This window comes from Sminthopsis crassicaudata, chromosome 2 (genome assembly GCF_048593235.1).
Source record: "Sminthopsis crassicaudata isolate SCR6 chromosome 2, ASM4859323v1, whole genome shotgun sequence".
In the NCBI taxonomy this organism is placed as follows: Eukaryota; Metazoa; Chordata; class Mammalia; order Dasyuromorphia; family Dasyuridae; genus Sminthopsis; species Sminthopsis crassicaudata.
In genome coordinates, this window is record NC_133618.1 from 270,650,826 (window position 1) to 270,666,969 (window position 16,144).

The 16,144-nt window shown below is 32.0% G+C and overlaps 1 protein-coding gene across 4 annotated transcripts in view; it reads left to right on the top strand.

Annotated features, from left to right (window-relative positions):
• KNL1 (kinetochore scaffold 1) overlaps nucleotides 1–16,144 on the top strand; it is a 93,525-nt gene that overhangs the window by 60,086 nt on the left and 17,295 nt on the right. For 3 of the 4 annotated variants that reach the window (XM_074289294.1, XM_074289293.1, XM_074289295.1), the window contains 3 exons: nucleotides 10,963–11,030; nucleotides 12,390–12,488; nucleotides 13,453–13,568. In XM_074289294.1, coding sequence (XP_074145395.1) covers nucleotides 10,963–11,030; nucleotides 12,390–12,488; nucleotides 13,453–13,568 — 283 coding nt within the window. Of the gene's footprint in view, nucleotides 1–10,962; nucleotides 11,031–12,389; nucleotides 12,489–13,452; nucleotides 13,569–16,144 lie in introns of those variants that run through there. The other variant, XR_012486394.1, reaches the window with a different exon arrangement.

Here is a 16,144-nt window from a genome sequence, read left to right on the forward strand (position 1 = left end):
CCCCCAGATGGCAGGTTGACCAATACATGTTAAATATGTTAAAGTACAAGTCAAATACAATTTATATTTACATGTCCATACAGTTATCTGATGGAAAAATCTTAAATAAAAAATTGGCAAAATCTCTCTTTCTCTTTCCCAACTCCTCATTAGAGAAGACGGTTCTTTCTCTAGAGAGAAATAGCACTTTCCTTCATAAGTTCTTCATAGTCTATTTGGATAATATTACTCAGAATAACTTAGTCATTCACAATTACTCTCCAAACAATATTGCTGTTACTGTATACAACACTCTCTTGGTTCTGCTCATTCCCCATCGTATTATTTCATGCTCCTGTGTTTTTTAAAAACAGCTTACTCATCATTTACAGCAAAGTAGTATTCCATCACAATCATGTACCACGTTTTCAGCCATTCTTTGATTGTTGGGCATCCCTTCACTTTCCAGTTCTTTGAACCACAAAGAGAACTGCTATATCCAGGGAACATTCACAATTTCGTTCTAGTTTCTCTGCCTCTTTGAAAACTAGCCTGCTCTTCTGATGATTCTCAGTTCACATAATGTTGTAAAGATATTAAGACGAGGTGGCAAGAAAATTAAAAAAAAAAACTATTCAAGAAAAATCTTAATGTCACTGATAATCATGCTGGTGTTACTGATCTAAAGCTGGACAACCTGGAGAATTAAGGCTTCCAGAAGCATTATTAACAATAAGGTTGTAAAGCCTCATCAGATAGCCATTTTGCTTTCTTGCTATTTTTTGGTTTGATTTTTGTTGTTGTCTCCTGTATAATATTGTGAATTTTGTCCATTGTTCTTTGGGCATTTTGTATATCATATCTTAAACTTGAAACTGTTCATCACTTTCATTTCATAAAGGATGTTATTTAGATCATATATAGTCTGAGGGTTTTCTCTGCTTTCTATTACTTACGTTTAAATTTTGCAATAAGAAGATCTGACTCCTACTCAGTTCCAGATTGTGTTTGAACTGACTGCATAGAGCTTTTTACTATGCCTGAAAATATACATAATTAATCTGATTTAAATAGTAACCATCTGCTGATGTCCATGTATAGTTATCTTTTATTGAATGATTGCTATGATTAGTGAGTTATCTTGTCAAAATTCTTATTAGTCTCTGCTCTACTTCAAGTTCAGACTTGTTATCAATATTATTTTGTGATTTTCTGCTTTAGCATATTAATCTTCTATAATGAATATAACATTTTTAGGAGTGTTATTTCTGGAAGATGTTATAGAACTTCATAGAACTGATCAACTTTGGCCTCTTCTGTTTGAGCATAGACTTGAATGACCATGATGTTGGAACAGTTTGCCTTGGATTCAAATGGATATTGTCATTTTTGAGATTATATTCTAAACTGCTTTTTCTACCTTTTTATTGAAAGGCTATTCCATTTCTTCTAAGGGATTCTCACAGTAGTATTTGGTGATCACCCGAATTAGAATCACTCATTCCTGTCAATTTTTAATCTTTCCATTTCCTGTTTGACCACATCCAGCTTACCCTGGTTCATACATCTTCTGTTCCACGTTCTTGTGCAGTATTATAGCATCAGACTGCCCTTTCTTCACTAGACACCACTGCAGTTGAACTTCCTTTCAGCTTTGGCCCAATTGCTTCTTTCTGAAGCTTCTTGTAGTTGTCTTCCTCTCTTCCCCAGCAAGTTGGTGGCCCAGTGGACAGAATACTGAGCCTGGAGGCCTCAGATACTTATTAGCTGTGTAACCCTGGGCAAGTCACTTCACCCTGTTTGCTTCAGTTTCCTCATCTATAAAATGAACTACATACGATAACAGCAAACTACTCCAGTATCTTTGCCAAGAAAACCTCAAATGGGATCAGAAACAATTGAACATAAACTGACAATGTATTAGTGTCCCAGTTTTTAACAACCCCTCCAGCATTTGCCATTTCTTCCTATCATTTTAGCCAATCTCATTCGTGTCAGATGGTACCTCAGAGTTGTTTTAATTTACATTTTTCTAATCTAAAATGATTAAGAACATTTTTCATGACTATATGTAGCTTTGATTTCTTCTTCCAAAAACTGCCTGTTTATATTCTTTGACCATTTGTCAATTGGAGAAAGAGTCATATTCTTATAAATTTGACTTTCTTACCCCATTTTTAGAGACGAGGCATTTATACAAAAAAATTGAGTATAATTTTTTTTCCCCCAATTTTCTGCCTACCTTCTAATTTTGGCTTGTTTGGTTTTATTTGTACAAATAGTTCTTAAATTTAGTGCAATCAAAACTATCCATCTTTGGTCTCTTATCTCTTATTTATTCACAAATTCTTCTCTTATCCATAAATCTGTTAGGTAATATATTCTATGCTTCTCTAATCCTTTATGTTATTTCCCTTTATGTCTAAGTCATGTATCTATTTTGACTTTATCTTGGTAGATGGTTTAAGATAATATGTTGTTTGTGATTGTGAAGTGATCCAACCATTCTGGAGAGAAATTTGGAATTATGCCTAAAGGGTTTTCAAACCCTTTGATCCAGCAGTCCTTTAACTGGGCTTTACCCCTAAGAGATCTTAAAGGAGGAAAAGAACCCACATGTGCAAAAAATGTTTGTGGCAGCCCTTTTTGTAATGTCTAGAAACTGGAATCTGAATGGATGCCCATCAATTAGAGAATGGCTGAATAAGTTACGGTATATGAATATTATGGAATATTATTGTTCTATAAGGAACAATCAGCAGGATGATTTTAGAGAGGCCTGGACTGGTGCTGAGTGAAATGAGCAGAACCAAGTGAAGATTATACGTAGCAACAAGAAGATTATATGATGATCGATTCTGATGGACATGCCTCTCTTCAACAATGAGATGATTTAGGCCAAATCCAATGAACTTATGATGGAGAGAGCCATCTGCACCCAGAGAAGGGTGTGTGGGGACTGAATGTTCTGGATCACAATATTAAATTTTTACTTTTTTGTTGTCGTATGCTTGCTTTTTCCCCCTTTTTTTTCTGATTTTTCTTGTGTAGCATGATAAATGTGGAAATATGTATAGAAGAAATTGCACATGTTTAACATATTGGTTTGCTTGCTGTCTAATGGGAGAAAGGGAGGGAGAAAAAGTTGGAACACAGGATTTTGCAAGGGTGAATGTTGAAAACTATTTTTGCATATATTTTGAAAATTAAAAGCTATTACTAAAAAAAAGAGAGAATAGGCTGCTTTTCAAGTTTTCTTGTATTTTTTTTAAACCAAATAATGAGTTATTTTCCTAAAAGTTTAGATCTTTGCATTTATGAAACTCAAAATTACTGTAATCATTTACAACTGTATCCAATTGTTTAAATCTGACTTTTTTTTAAAAAAGTGTTTTGTTCCTGAGTTTGTCATGACAGGTATGCCCCCAAGTACTTTATAATCTTTTTTATTTTATTTTAAATGAACTATCTCTTACTGTCTTTTCTTGAAGGGCTTCATTGGTAAAATATAGAAAGATTGATGATTTATGCAGATTTATTTTATATCTTGCTACTCTGCTAAAATTGTTTTAATTAGTTTTTAGCAGAATTTTAAGTTGGATTTTCCAACCATACCATTGTATCGTCTGCAAAAAGAGATATTATTTCTTCATTGCCCATTCTGATTCCTTCTATTTCTTTTTTCTTAATGCTATTGTTATTAGTTCTTTTTTGTTTTGTTTTGTTTTTTCCAAGGCAGTTGGGGTTAAGTGACTTGTCCACAGTCACAACCTAGTAAATGTCAAGGCTGTGAAGTCACATTTGAACTCAGGTCCTCCTGACTTCAGGGCCAGTACTGTATTCACTGCACTACCTACCTTCCCCAGTTCTTTCCCCCCCCAATTATATGTTAAAACCATTTTGATGAAATTAAATTCTATCCTTCTCATCTTCCCTGCTCTCTCCCTTTCCTGGTAAACAGAATTATACATGTGCGATCATGTAAAACATTTCCATCTTAATTATTTTGTAAAGAAGACTCAAATAAAAGAAGAAAGAAAGTGAAAAATAGCATGCTTTAGTCTGTATTCAGATGGTCTCAGTTCTTTCTCTGGAAGAAAGATAGTATGTTTTGTCATTAGTTCTTTGTGATTTTCTTGAATCATTGTATTACTGAGAATAGCTAAGTCATTCATAATTCTTTCTCAGACAACATTGCTGTTACTGTGTACAACATTTTCCTGGCTATGTTCGTTTCATTTTGTATCACTTCATGTAAGTCTTTCCAGGTTTTTCTGAAATCATACTGCTTATCCTTTCTTGGAGCACAATAATATTCTATTACGCTCATATACCACAGCTTAGCCATTCCCTGATGGGTATCCCTGAGATTTCTAATTCTTTGCCACCACAAAAAGACCTGCTATAAATATTTTTTACATGTAGGTCTTCTCCTCTCTTCCCCCCTCCTCTTTTTTTTTTTTTTTTTTTTTTGATGTTTTGGAAAAAAGACCTAACAGTAGTATTCTTGGATCAAAGGGTATGCAGTTTGATAGAGGTTAGATCAGTTCACAACTCCACCAATAGCTCATGAGTATTCTAGTTTTCTCATATGTCCAACATCCATTGTTTTTCCTTTTTTGTCATTTTAGCCAGTCTGATTGGTACAAAGTGTTTTAATTTATATTTCTCTAATCAATAGTGATTTAAAGCATTATTCAGATAGCTATAAATTATTGCTAATACAATATTGAAATAAGAGTGGTTATCCTTCCTCCACTCCTGATCTTACGGGAAAAACCTCTAGCTTATCTCCATCCCAGATAATGCTTACTGATGGTTTTAGGTAGATGTTTCTTATCATCTAGGAAAGGAAAAAAAGAAAAGGAAAAAATCCTGTTATATCTATGCTTTCAAGTATTTTTAATAGGAATGAGTATTTGTATTTTGACAGAAGCCTTTTTTGCATCTGTTGACATAATCATAGAATTTTTGTTGATTTTTTTAATTGATATAATCAATTATATTAATATTTTCTTTATATTTAACCAACCCTACATTCCTGGTGTAAATCACACTTGATCAAAATGTATAACCTTTGGAATATTTTGCAGTAGTCTCCTAGCTGTTATTTTATTTAGGACTTTTACACCCACATTCATTAATGAAATTGGTCTATAATTTTCTTTCCCTATTATTGTCCTTTGTAGTTTAGATATCAGCACTATATTTATTTCATAAAAGAAAGTAGGACTCCTTTATATATTATAATTTATTTGGTATTAGAATTAATTGATTTTTAAATGTTTGTTAGAATGGCACTATGTTTAAAAGGATTGCACTTTTTTTTTTTTTTTTTTTTTGCAATGTTTTCTGTTTATTTAAAAAAAAAAATAGTAAAAAGAAAAAAGGAAAACAAAACCGAACAGAACATTTGTCATATGCCTAGTAGAACATCAGGGAGGATTGAAAATATATAACAATAAATTTCCAGTTCAAAAAAAGGATATATAATATTAGAAGAAATTATATTCATGACTGTCCATCTTTTCTTTGTTTCCTTGTAGGTTGTTCTTTTGTTCTCTGCTGTGTATTTTTTAATTTATTCTTTTTTTTTTTTTCATCTTTCATCCTCTCTACCTCCCCCAAGGAGGCTATAATTAAGCACAGATATATTTAATACATACACACATGCATACATGCATACATACACACTCACATGCACATATATACACACATACACACACATAGGACAACAGCCACATATGTATATATACACATTTACTCATTTGTAAACGTGCATCTGAAACAATATTAATTTGCCTAACATACAATGTAGAATTCTCTCTTGATTGAATCTTTAAATTTAACTTTGTCTAAGATCAGTGATTACTTACCATACTTTTTTTTTTTCCTACTGAATTCGATTTCTGATTGTTGTTACAGTGTTTGTGTATGTCTCTTCTTTCCTGTCCTTGCTAAAGAATGGCATATATTGAACCTATAATAGATTGATAGCATTCTAGAGGAGGGAGAAAAATTTGGAACACAAAGCTTTACAAAAATGAATGTTGAAAACTATCTTTGCATGAATTTGAAAAAATAAAATACTATTAAGAAAAAAATTTTTAAAAAAGTTTTATGGAATTCATTTGTATATCTATCTGATCCTGATGCTTATTTCTTAGGAAGCTTTTTTATGGCCTTCAATTTTTCTTTCTAAATTTAGATATTTAGATATTCCATTTCTTCTTCTATTAATTGAGGCAGTTTGTTTTATTTGTTACCATTAGTTGTTCCATTAGTTACCATTGGTATGGTATTGGGCAAAATAACTCTTAATAGTTGCATTAATTTCATTTTCCTTATGGGTATAGTTATCCTTTTCATTTTGATACTATTTATTTCATTTTCTTTCTCTTTTTAAAATATTTTTAAATGCTTTGTTTTATTGAGTATTTCCCCAAAAAAACCACTTAACTCTTAGTTTTATTCATTAATTCAATAGTTTTCTTACATTTGATTTTATTGATCTCGTCATTTTCAGAATTTCAAATTTGATGTTTTAATTGGGGATTTTTTTTAATTGCATACCCAATTCTTTGTTCTGCTATTTCTCTATTTTGTCTATGTGAGCATTTAGAAATATGAATTTTCTTCAGATTATTACTTTTGCTGCATTCTACACATTTTGGTACGTTATCTCATTATCATTTTCTTTAACAAAATTATTTGTTGTTTCTGTAACTTGTTCTTTAACCCACTCCATTCTTTAAAATTAGATTAGTGTCCAGTTAATTTCTAATATGTGTTTTCATGGTCCCTTATTAAATATGATTTTATTGCATTATGATCTGAAAAGGATGCATTTAATATTTCTGCTTTTCTGCATTTGACTATAAAGTTTTTATGCCCTAATATATGCTCAGTTTTTGTTAAGAGTACCAGATACTACTAAGAAAAAGGCATGTTCCTTTCTGTTGCGATTCAGTTCTCTCCAGATGTCTATCATCTAATTTATCTAAGATTCTATTCATTTCCTTCTTTCTTATTTATTTTTTGGGGGGTTGAAGTTCCCCCATTATTTTGGTTTTGCCATTTATACCTTTAATTCATTTCTTTTCCTTTATAAATTTTTCTTTACAGATTTATAAATGCTATACTATTTGATGCATTTATGTTTTAATATTGCTATTACTTCATTATCTGTAGTACCTTTTAACAATGTAGTTTCCCTTCTAATTTCTTTTAATACATCAGTTGAAGCATAATAAATTCTGCTCCAGTCCTTAATTTTTACTCTATATGTATCTCTCATTTTAAAATATATTTCTTGTAAACAACTTATTGTCGGATTGTACTTTTTAATTCATTCTTTTACCCATTTCTGTTTTGTGGGTGAGTTTATCCCATTTCACATTTAAAGTTATAATTACTAGTTGTGTATTTCCCTTTTATTTCCACATACACAGTTTATCCTTTCTCCCCCCACCCCCCTTTCTCTCTCACTCTCTCTTTCTCTCTGCTTTCTCTCTTACACACACACACACACACACACACACACACACACACACACACACACACACCCCTTCTCAGAAGGTTAGTTTACTTTTGCCTACTTTTAAAAGAATCTCCCTTATCCTACCTGATGCCCTCCCATTTCTCCTAATTCCATGAGTTAAGAAGACCCAGCTAGATATATCTTTCCTTCTTGTACCAACTTCCAACAAGAATAAGGTTCCTAGGCTGCCCATCTTTTACCCTATTCTCCCCTCTATAGTGAATCTATTCATGTCTCTTGTTTATGAGATAATTTGCTTCATTTTACCTCTTTCCTACACAATTTTAGAGGATCATTCTGTCATAATCTACTTATACCCATACTGTCTACCTATGTATATTCTTTCTAAGTATCCTAATAATTATAACAATTTTTTAGTAGTATTGTTATTTTTCATTATTTTTTTATTATAGCTTTTTATATACAAAACATATATATGTACGGGTAATTTTTTAACATTGACCCTTGCAAAAATTTCTGTTTCACCCTTTCCCCTCCTTTCCTCCATCCCCTCCTCTAGGTAGCAGGTAATCCCATACATGTTAAATATGTTAAATATATTTATTTACTTATTTATACAGTTATCTTGTCGCACAAGAAAGATCGGATTTAGAAAGAAGGTAAAAATAGCCTGAGAAGAAAAAACAAAATGCAAGCAAACAGTAATAGAAAGAGTGGAAATGCTATTTTGTGGTCCATAACTCATTTCCCAGTGTTCTTTCTCTGGGTTTAGCTGGTTCTATTCATTACAGATCAATTGGAACTGATCTGGATCCTCTCATTGTTGAAGAGAGCCATGTCCACGATCATCATGTAGTATTGTTGTTGAAATGTATAATGATCTCCTGGTTCTGCTCATTTCGCTTAGCATCAGTTCATGTATATCTCTCCAAGCCTCTCTGTATTCATCCTACTCTTCATTTCTTATAGAACAATAATATTCATATACCACAATTTATTCAGCCATTCTCCAGTTGGTGGGGCATCCCTTCAATTTCCAGTTTCTAGACACTACAAAAAGCCACAAACATTTTTGCATATACAGGTCCCTTTCCCTTCTTTAATATCTCTGGTATATATAAGCCCAGTAGTAAAATTGCTGGATCAAATGGTATGCACAGTTTGATAACTTTTTGAGTATAGTTACAAATCGCTCTCCAGTATGGTTGGATCCATTCAAAACTCCACCAACAATGCATCAGTATCCCAGTTTTCCTACATCCCCTCCAACATTGGTCCTTATCTTTTCCTGTCATCTTAGCTAATCTGACAGCTATGTAGTGGTGTCTCAGAGTTGTCTTAATTTGCATTTCTCTGATCAATAATGATTTGGAACACCTTTTCATATGACTAGAAATAGTTTCAGTTTCTTCATTAGAAAATTGTCTGTTCATATCCTTTGACCATTTATCAATTGGAGAATGGCTTGATTTCTTAAAAATTAGAATCAGTTCTCTATATATTTTGGAGATGATGCCTTTAAATGGTAACATTTTTAAGAATTATAAATGCTGTTTTCTTATATAAGGCAGTAAACAGTTAAACCTTATTAAATCCTTCCATGATTTATTTTCCATATTTACCTTCTTATATTTCTTCTGATTGTTGGATTTGAAAGTCAAATTTTCTGGTCTGGTCTTTTCCTTACAAATGTCTGAAAGTCCTTTAATTCACAAAATAGCCATTTTTCTCTTGAGAGATTACATTCAGTTTCGCTGGATACGTTATTCTTTATTCTTGAGAATATCATATTCCCTACCCTTCAGTTTTTTAATATAGAAGATGCTAAATATTTTATTATCCTGACTTAAATTGCTTCTTTCTAGTTACCTTTATGTTATGACTTTGTTAGTCCAGTTATTATTATCCCTTCTCAATTTGTTTTCCAGATTGGTTGTTTTTCAAATTAGATATTTCATATTCTTTTACCTTGTCATTCTTTGGATTTTGTTTTATTATTTCTTGGTGTTTTATGAAGTTATAGCTTCTCCTTGCTCAATTCTAATTTTTAAGAAGTTATTTTCTTCAATAAATTTTTGAACCTCTTTTCCTAGTTCATAATTTTCTTATATTATTCTTTATTCCTTTTCCAAGTTTTTTGTCTACTTCCCTGGTTTTTAAAGTTCTTTTAAAAACTCTTCCAAGTATTTTTAGTGGGCTTATGACCATTTTACATTTTTCTTTGAAGCTTTATAATAGATATTTTTACTGGGGTGTTGGATATAATGTCTCAAGCTTCAGGTTTTTTGAGTTGTTTTCAGAGCTCTATTTGGACGTCTCACTTATTAGTTTTTTCAGTGCTCTATGAATCAAAAGTAGATATGGTTACTGCTTTTCCAGCTTATGCCTTGGTTTTTGATTTACCTCAAAGTACTTCTCTCCTAAGCCACCCCTCTCACTACTACCACAAAAACCCTCACTCTCCTAGAAACACATCTCAGTTCTCCTACTGCTACAAATATTAATTTACCTTTTCCTTGGAACTACCTACTACGAGGGGTTCCATTCTACTGAAAATAACCAGCCTCTTTGCCCTGAAACTGCAAGTGGTACTGCCCCTCTGCAGTGACATTCACTGGCATGTACTCACTCCTCCTCCAGGGTAACCACAGCCTATGACAATGTCCAGTCAACTGAATGTGCCTTATATCCAACAGAGGGCTCTTGCAGTCTTCCTCATTCCACCTCCAATCCCAGGGCAAAAGTTCTCATCAATACAGGTGCCCTGCAGATTTGCTATTGTTGATATAATGGTATCTGTTGTTTGTTTGTTTGTTTGTTTGTTTTCTGAGGCTGGGGTTAAGTGACTTGCCCAGGGTCACACAGCTAGGAAGTGTTAAGTGTCTGAGACCAGATTTGAACTCGGGTACTCCTGAATTCAAGGCTGGTGCTCTATTCACTACACCACCAAGCTGCCCCAATGGTATGTTTGTATCTGTTTTAACCTTTATCACATTACCACCCCAAAGGTCAGATATATCCTAATGTCCTAAGTTTTCTTAGACTAGATGGCTGCCTTATCTTAATTTATTTTTTCTGTTCCTCTGAAATTCTACTTTAAGTGTTTTAAGTTATTTGGAGGGAAATGTCAGATAATTTCCTATCTTATTCTGCCAGCTTTACTGTAGATACATCTATAGCATCAAACTTAAAACTATTGTGACCAATAATGAGAATTTCTCAAGAGTATTAAGTACATGAATATTGTTTAGACCTCATTTAGTGTTCTAAAATTAATATTTTATGAATGTAGAATTTAAAATTTTATGTTTTTCAGCTCTTAAGTCATTTTAGCAAAAACTAAGTGAGTGGCAAAGACTTACTAAAAATGGACCCTTTCTTATTTGACTCTTGCAGAAAGGTCTTTACACAGAGAGATTAAAGTTTGCTAGTGAAATTATTTCTGACTTATTTATCTCTTAACTTCTCTTTTTTATTCCTAGTGCAGCTGAGCAGTCAGATGGAATCACAATTTCTTATGGACCCCATTTGTGAAGAGAGCTTGAAGGAGGTATGTTAAAACATTTGAAAAACTTGAAAATCTTTTAGCTAATCCAATGATTTTCCATGTTTTTCTTTTTATGTCAGATGGCACTGCTTAATGCACTGAGTATGGCAGTAACTATAAGGATATTTAGCTCTTTTCATTTCTTTACTATTTTTAAAATAAAATTTAAAATTTTTGAACATTTATAAATTAACTTTTTTTTCAGATACATCATTTCCTTGCCCAGAAAGTCATCCATTATACCAGAGAATAGTTAAAGGAAAAGAAATATTTTAGCAGAGCCAAATATCATACCACTTGAGCCTGACTATACTAAATATTCTCAGATTCAGTCTTCAACTGTGCAGAGTACAAATGGAATTATATTTTCTGTAAACTTTTCTGAGGCCAAACTTTTTTTTTTTTATGATTACAGTGTTCATTTTGTAGTTGTGTTATTGTTATTTCCATTTATATCGTAGTCATGTATATTATTCTTATTTTACACTGAACTTTTAAATCTTTCCATGCTCTTCATATTGATTTCTCATAGAGAAATAGAAATCAATTATTTTCATATAGAAGAATTTATTCAGTCATGCTACAGTTGATGAACATCATTTTGTTTCCATCTTTTAACTACTGCAAAAAAAAAAAAAAGTTCTTATAAATATTTTTGATACATAATCTTTGGGGTACATATTTAGCAGTGGGATCTTTAGCAAAAGGGTATGGATGTTTTAGTTGCTTTTTAATATAATTCCAAACTGCTTTCCAGAATGTTAAGGATAATCTAAAGCTTTTTTTTTTTTTTTTTTTTTTTGCTGTCTAAGGGTAGCATCATATTATAGTAGAAAGAGTCATATAAAGTAAAGGTCATAGGATCTAGATTCTAGTTCTGGCTTACAACTGTGCAGCTTCAGGAAGGTCACATAAAACCCTCTCAAACTTCAGTTTCCTTTTCCCTAAGGTAGTGTGTTTCTGCTCTGAATTTTTTTTTTTCCCCTGAGGTGATTGGGGTTAAGTGACTTGCTCACAATTGGGAAGTGTTAAGTGTCTGAGATCAAATTTGAACTCAGGTCCTCCTGACTTCAGTGCTGGTGCTCTATCCACTGCCCCACCTAGCTGCCTCTTGCTCTGAAATTCTTTTAATAATATATGCATGTTTACTATATGTAAACCTGAGAAAATGGGAGTGATCATATTTTCTCAATAATTCACATATAATCTTTGATAAAACTTTGTTAAACTTGGATAAAATGCTTTCATCTCTAGGAGAAAACAAATAAATATGAGGTGATAATAGTCAAAGAGAACATATTTTTTAAAAAGTATATTATCATTTGAAATATGTTATCTTTGATTTTTTCTTTTTTCCCTCAGAAACTCCATGATGGTAGGATCACAGTAAGAGAGTTCTTTACACTTCTGCATGTCCACATCCTAATTCAGAAACCTCGACAGAGTAATCTTCCAGCCAATGTAAGTTGAAATTTCTTTATTGTATATTCTTTACTTTTGTTTAAATTTTGTTCTACTCAGTTATCTAGTTTTACCAGTGTAGACATTGAAGTTGTTGTTTGGTTGTTTTAAGTTTATTCTAGTGCAAAAACTCCCTTTCACTCCCACTAGTTTTGAAATTAGAATACCAGGATTCAAAAACTAGGCTTTTTTTGTTTTGTTTGTTTTGTTTTGTTTTGTTTTAACTGTGTGACCTTAGATAAATCATGTAGTCGTTTTAGACCTCAATTTATTTTTCCAATTACAATAAAGAGTTTTCAACATTTCACTTTTGTAAGATTTTGAATTTCAAATTTTTTTCTCCTTCCCTCCCTTTCCAAGACAGCAAGTAGTCTCATATATGTTAAACATAATTATTTTAAACATATTCCATATTAGTCATATTGTGAAAGAACCATCAGAACAAAAGAGAAAGACCATGAGGAAAAACAAAGGTAAAAATAGTATGCTCCAATCTACATTAAGTGTCCATTGTTCTTTCTCAGGATTCAAATGGCATTTTCTTTTCCAAGACTATTAGAATTGTCTTGAATTCACTGTATTGCTGAGGAGTAAGTCTGTCATAGTTGATCATGATATAATCTTGCTGTTATTGTGTATAATGTTCTCCTGGTTCTTCTCACTTCACTCAGGATGTAAGTCTTTCCAGATTTTTCTGAAATCAGCCTGCTCGTCATTTTTTATAGAACAATAATATTCCATTGCATTCATATACCATAACTTATTCAGCCACTCCCCAACTGATAAGCATTGGATGGTTTTTTTTATTGTTAATGAAGTGAATCAGGGTATTATTGTTTCCATAGACTATAATTCATCACAATAAGAAATCAGGAAATTTATTCCTTAAGATGAATTTCTCCATAATTTTGCATTTCTGAAGTAGTATGGAACTTAACCTTTTTGTTTTGTTTTCTTCTTTCAGTTCGCTACAAATGTGCCATCTACACCAAAAGATGTAATGTTAAGCCAGTATATTTACCGGCCCAAAGTACAGATTTATAAAGAAGATTGCCAGGCTCTCCATCAAAAGATTGAAGAGTGAGAACACATCATTTGCTTTCTTGGGTGTAGGAAAAGAAATGCTACTTTTTTTTTTAACCACCACCTGCAATTAGTGACTTTTGAGTAGGTCCTCCACTTTTAAATTTGTATAAGAAAACATTGACATTACTTTATATACTTCTCGTTAAAACTGAATTTGGGAGAACATCTGAAGTTATTCTATTTAGCCAGCCACCAAATAATTATTAAATGCCTACTTTGTTTGGGGAAACAAAGAAAGGCAAAACCAAAATGTTTCTTATAGAGTTATGTACAAATTATTTACAGGATAAATTGGAGGTAATCTCAGAAGGAAAGACACTCATCGCACTCATCAGCTTTTTATTAATGATTTATCCTTGTACAGAGAGCCCTGTGGTAGCCATTATGGAAATTAAATTTACTTTATCAAGAGTTTATTAAATATTTACTCTATATAAGGCACTTTGCTAAGTGTGAGAGACATAAAGACAAAAGTAACACAGTCCTTCTGTAACTAGAATTCTGGGAGGGGAATATGATTATATAGGATGCAAGATGTTCTTAATCCATATGTGGGACCTTTTAGACCTTGTATACATGCAGAAATAAACATTTCAGAATACTCGTTCTTTCACTAAAGATTTTATATGCACAAATGTTATAGGAAAATCTAGAAGTTGGTTATATCTAAAACAGAACCAGGAGATCATTATACACAGCAACAAGATTATATATCTGGAGAATGGATGAGGGAGAAATAATATAATAGTAAGACTACATGAAAATTATGATTAAAGAAAAGAAAAGAATCTTTATACAGTATTATAAGAAACTATTAAGGAAAATTGCCCTAGAGTTCTAGAATAACAAGGCAAAGTAGAAGTGGAAAAAAATCCATTGATCATAACCTGAAAGAGAGCCCAGGAGGAAAACTTATAGGAATATCTTAACCAAGTTTCAAAGCTTCTGAGGTTAAGGAGAAAATTTTGGAAAAGGAAAAAAAAAAAAACCCAATTTAAATATCATGAAGCTACAATAAGGATTATACAAGACCTAGCAGCTACTATGCTGAAGGCCCAGAAGTCTTAGAATGCTACATTCTGTAGAACAAAAGAACTGAGGCTATGACCAAGGGTAACTTAGCTTGCCAAATTAAGTATGATTCTGAATGAGAAAAAATGGAAATTTAATGAAGTCAAAGACTTTCAGGTTTTTGTGACAAAAGCTAAAGGAAAATCTGACATATATAAAATCCAGGAGAAATGTAAGGTAAATATTAAAGATCAAATTATAAGAGACTTAAATAAGGTCAAATTTTTTACTTTGTATATGTGAAAACATTAGCAATACTCTTAAGGTTGTCATTATTGTTTTGGTAGTTTGAAAGAAAGGCGTGGGCTGAGCTAATTAGGTGATTCTAAAAAAATAAAACTGTAGAGAGAGATAAAAAAGAGTAATTATCTCATACAAATAAGGCAAAAATGGAAAAACTGATACAGAAGAAGCTAGGATTGGGGAGAGAAGGTAACCCTGGAATTTTACTCTCATTGGGAATGGCTTAAAGAGGGAATAACATACATATCTAGAAGGATATAAAAGTCTTTTTAATTCAGAAAGAAATAAAAGAAGGAAATGAGTTGGGGAGAATGGAGGGACACTTAAAAATCTGGGTAGGTTAAGGAATAGGAGAGTAAAGTAGTATGTTGACATAACTCCAAAGAGTGAGAAGAGATAGAGTAAATAGGGTGAAAAGGAAAACGGGAAGGAGGAAAATATATCCGTAATTTGGTTTAAATTATGAATGGAACTAATTTACCCATAAAACAGAAATGAATAGCATTCTTATGTGGCTTTCAGAAATGTTATAAAATTAAAGATATACACAGATAAAAGGGCAGGCGCAGAATTTACTATGTAAAAAGCAGGGATGTTAATCACTATGTCGGACAGTTAAAGATTAAATAGATTTAATCAAAAGTTAAAGAATAGAAGCTATACTGTGTCGAATACTATAAAATATTGTTTGAATTAATATATTATTCAGTACCTAATGAGTAAAAAATGCTTAAGTATATGCCTACCAAAACAGACACAGGAACTACATTAATATAAAACACTTTTTATACAATAAACTCAGATCTAAATAATTGAAGTAATATTTTTTGTTCATGAGTAGGTAAAGTTAATGTTATTTTTAAAATTACATTTTTACCTATCTAATCTGATATTCAATACCATCCCAGTTACTGAGTTAGGAAAAAAAACAAACTTTATTTGGAACAAAACATCAGGAACTTCAAAGAAACCAGGTGGGAAAATGTAAAGGAACTAGATTCAGTAGTATCACACCTTAAACTTTATTATAAGTCTAGAGCATTGTTGTAGTGTAAAAAGGATAACTTTGGTTATTTTAAATTAAAATTTTCTTGTGAAAAATAAAGCTTAGCCAGGAACAGAAGGAATGCAGAAAATTGGAAAAATATTTAAATAATCTCTCAAATAGGTTGTGACTGGGTTGAAATATTGCTGGAGTGTTAGAAATGATAGTTGATTTAGAAAAACATGGAAAAATTTGAACTTATGAGAAGTTC